We start from the raw sequence: 2,257 nt of genomic DNA, 5'->3' as shown, positions 1-2,257 counted from the left end.
TATATATATATATATATATATATATATATATATATATATATATACTATTAATTTATCATCTTTAAAAGTAGTTTTAAAAGGAAAGAAAAAAACAAAAGTATATACTTTGATTTCTTGAAATGTAATCACGTCATTCTATAAACTACATCATGCCAGTATTTCTACATTTTGGCATTATGTTTTATTTATTAGCCAATGACTTTTTTACTTTCATGTTCGTTCATAGACAGACTGTAATTGCGTAGACAAATTTAACATAATTTAGATAAAATTTTATCTGATGGGCCATTTCAAAAGATATTTCGTCTCATGAGTTTGTTGTCAAATGTAGATTTTTTTCACTTACAATTAGCAATGTGACTCATTCTTCACATGTTTTCGGAAATGGGAATATACTAAAAATAGAGGAAGAAGAAGCACTTATGCGTCACTAATTAATGCCAATCACTCTTCCACTAAATACTGCAACATCGCGAAATTAAAATATTGATCGAATTCTATCATGAACGAAGATGGGTGAAGAGAAGCAACAATAGCATTAGTAACAATATTACATCCAATTGTAATATTATTGAATGAGAATGACGAGTCATTAGAGAAGAAAATTAATCGAAATTCACTTATTCATTTATTAAGGAGTCATTTATTAAGGATGTGTCATTATTTATTAAGGATATCTCAAAGCAGTATCAAAAATATAAAAATTTCTTAAATTGTTCTATTATTACATCTAAGCATCTTTGTAAAATTTGAACACAATTCTCTAGATTTAATGTTACTAAATTTTTTTGTTTTCTTTGATTCTTAAAATCGCGGTTTGCAGTATTTATTTGCAAATTTATTGAGGAAATAACATTGCGAATCAAAATTTTTATATTTACTAAAACTATAATAAATATTTATGTAAAAGTTTATTTGAATCCATTTATGTGTTTAAAATTTATTTACCTAAAATTGCAATAAAATGTAGTCATTGCGCTGTATAAACCATTTATAAGCCAAATTATTTATTTTGTTTTTTGTAATTGATGTCAAGATGTATTTACAATTAAAAAGTTTTTTCACTGATATTAACCTTTTTGACTAATTTTTTAGCATTACTTTTACTGACATTAGCTTTAAGATTTATAATCGTTTAATAATGAGCGCGCGCGCATTATTAAATGCATACAATCTTTGCTACGAATTAAATGTTAAGCAAGAACCGATTTATTCACCTCATAGTTTAATTTCTATATATACATTAATATAAAAAAAAAATCAAAAAAGAATGCCTATTAACTGATTTCAGATAATCTCTTACCTGAAGTTCCTCCTTACATTGACGTTCTTCTTCTAAACTCATTCGCTTTTCATGTTTCTTATAGTATCGCCTTTTGGCAGCTTGTAAGTTGAACCATGTATACGAAAAGGACTTCACGAATGGTAGAAGAGCTTCGATAAATGGATGGAATTCATCCTGTAAACATATAATATTTATTCTTTTCATAGGATTGTGCGTATTCATGTTGTTTATTAAACTTTTGCTCATAATTTGAAATTCGCTTTCAAAAGCACATGCAACTTTTGACTGTCGATATAAAAATACCGAGTATTGTAAATAGAGGATATCGATGAAAAAATTGACGCATGAGCAAATGATATTTCGAATTAGTAATTCAATTATATAAGATTAATCAATAAGATTAATTTAATATATTCTGAAATATGTTTGTCAACAAAATAGATAAATATATGTTATTTATCTCGTATATAATAAAGATAATGTGAGATTTATCATCGTTTCTCTTAATGAATATAATCTCTCTATAATTCTTTAAAGTTTTTAGTTAGCTAAAGTTGATAGAAAAATAAGTTATTAAAAGAAATCACTTACTTATGATTTAAAAAAAGTATACTAAGTAAAAGTCATTTAATGACGTTTTTAAAAAATAATATGCTTCAACTTTAACTTTATCAAAAAAAAGTTTAATTAATAGCAAAGCAAAGACAAATAGCGGAAAAATATTGAAGTGATAGATAGCAATAACGAAGTTATACGAATTAATAAATATTAGATATGGGAAAAAATTCGTGGCGTTTTTTTAATACCATTTAACGAGAAAAACGCCACGAACTTTTTCCTATACCTAATATTTATAGAAATCTACACGGTTAATAAATTTGAAAAAAATTTTATTCTTAGTATTGATTAAATCCTTATATTATCTGAAAAGATTAGAGAATCTCCTCAATAGCAATGCTTTAATTCAACATT

The 2,257-nt window shown here is 25.2% G+C and overlaps 1 protein-coding gene across 1 annotated transcript in view; it reads right to left on the bottom strand.

Moving 5' to 3' along the window:
* LOC105620167 (nuclear factor 1 X-type-like) overlaps window positions 1-2,257 on the bottom strand; it is a 108,050-nt gene that overhangs the window by 94,505 nt on the left and 11,288 nt on the right. Inside the window, exon 2 of the mRNA XM_012201673.1 lies at window positions 1,304-1,459. Within this exon, the coding sequence (XP_012057063.1) occupies window positions 1,304-1,459 (156 nt within the window). The remainder of the gene's footprint in view (window positions 1-1,303; window positions 1,460-2,257) is intronic.

This window comes from Atta cephalotes, assembly GCF_000143395.1.
Source record: "Atta cephalotes unplaced genomic scaffold scaffold00024, whole genome shotgun sequence".
In the NCBI taxonomy this organism is placed as follows: domain Eukaryota; kingdom Metazoa; phylum Arthropoda; class Insecta; order Hymenoptera; family Formicidae; genus Atta; species Atta cephalotes.
This window is presented reverse-complemented; position numbering and strand designations above follow the sequence as displayed.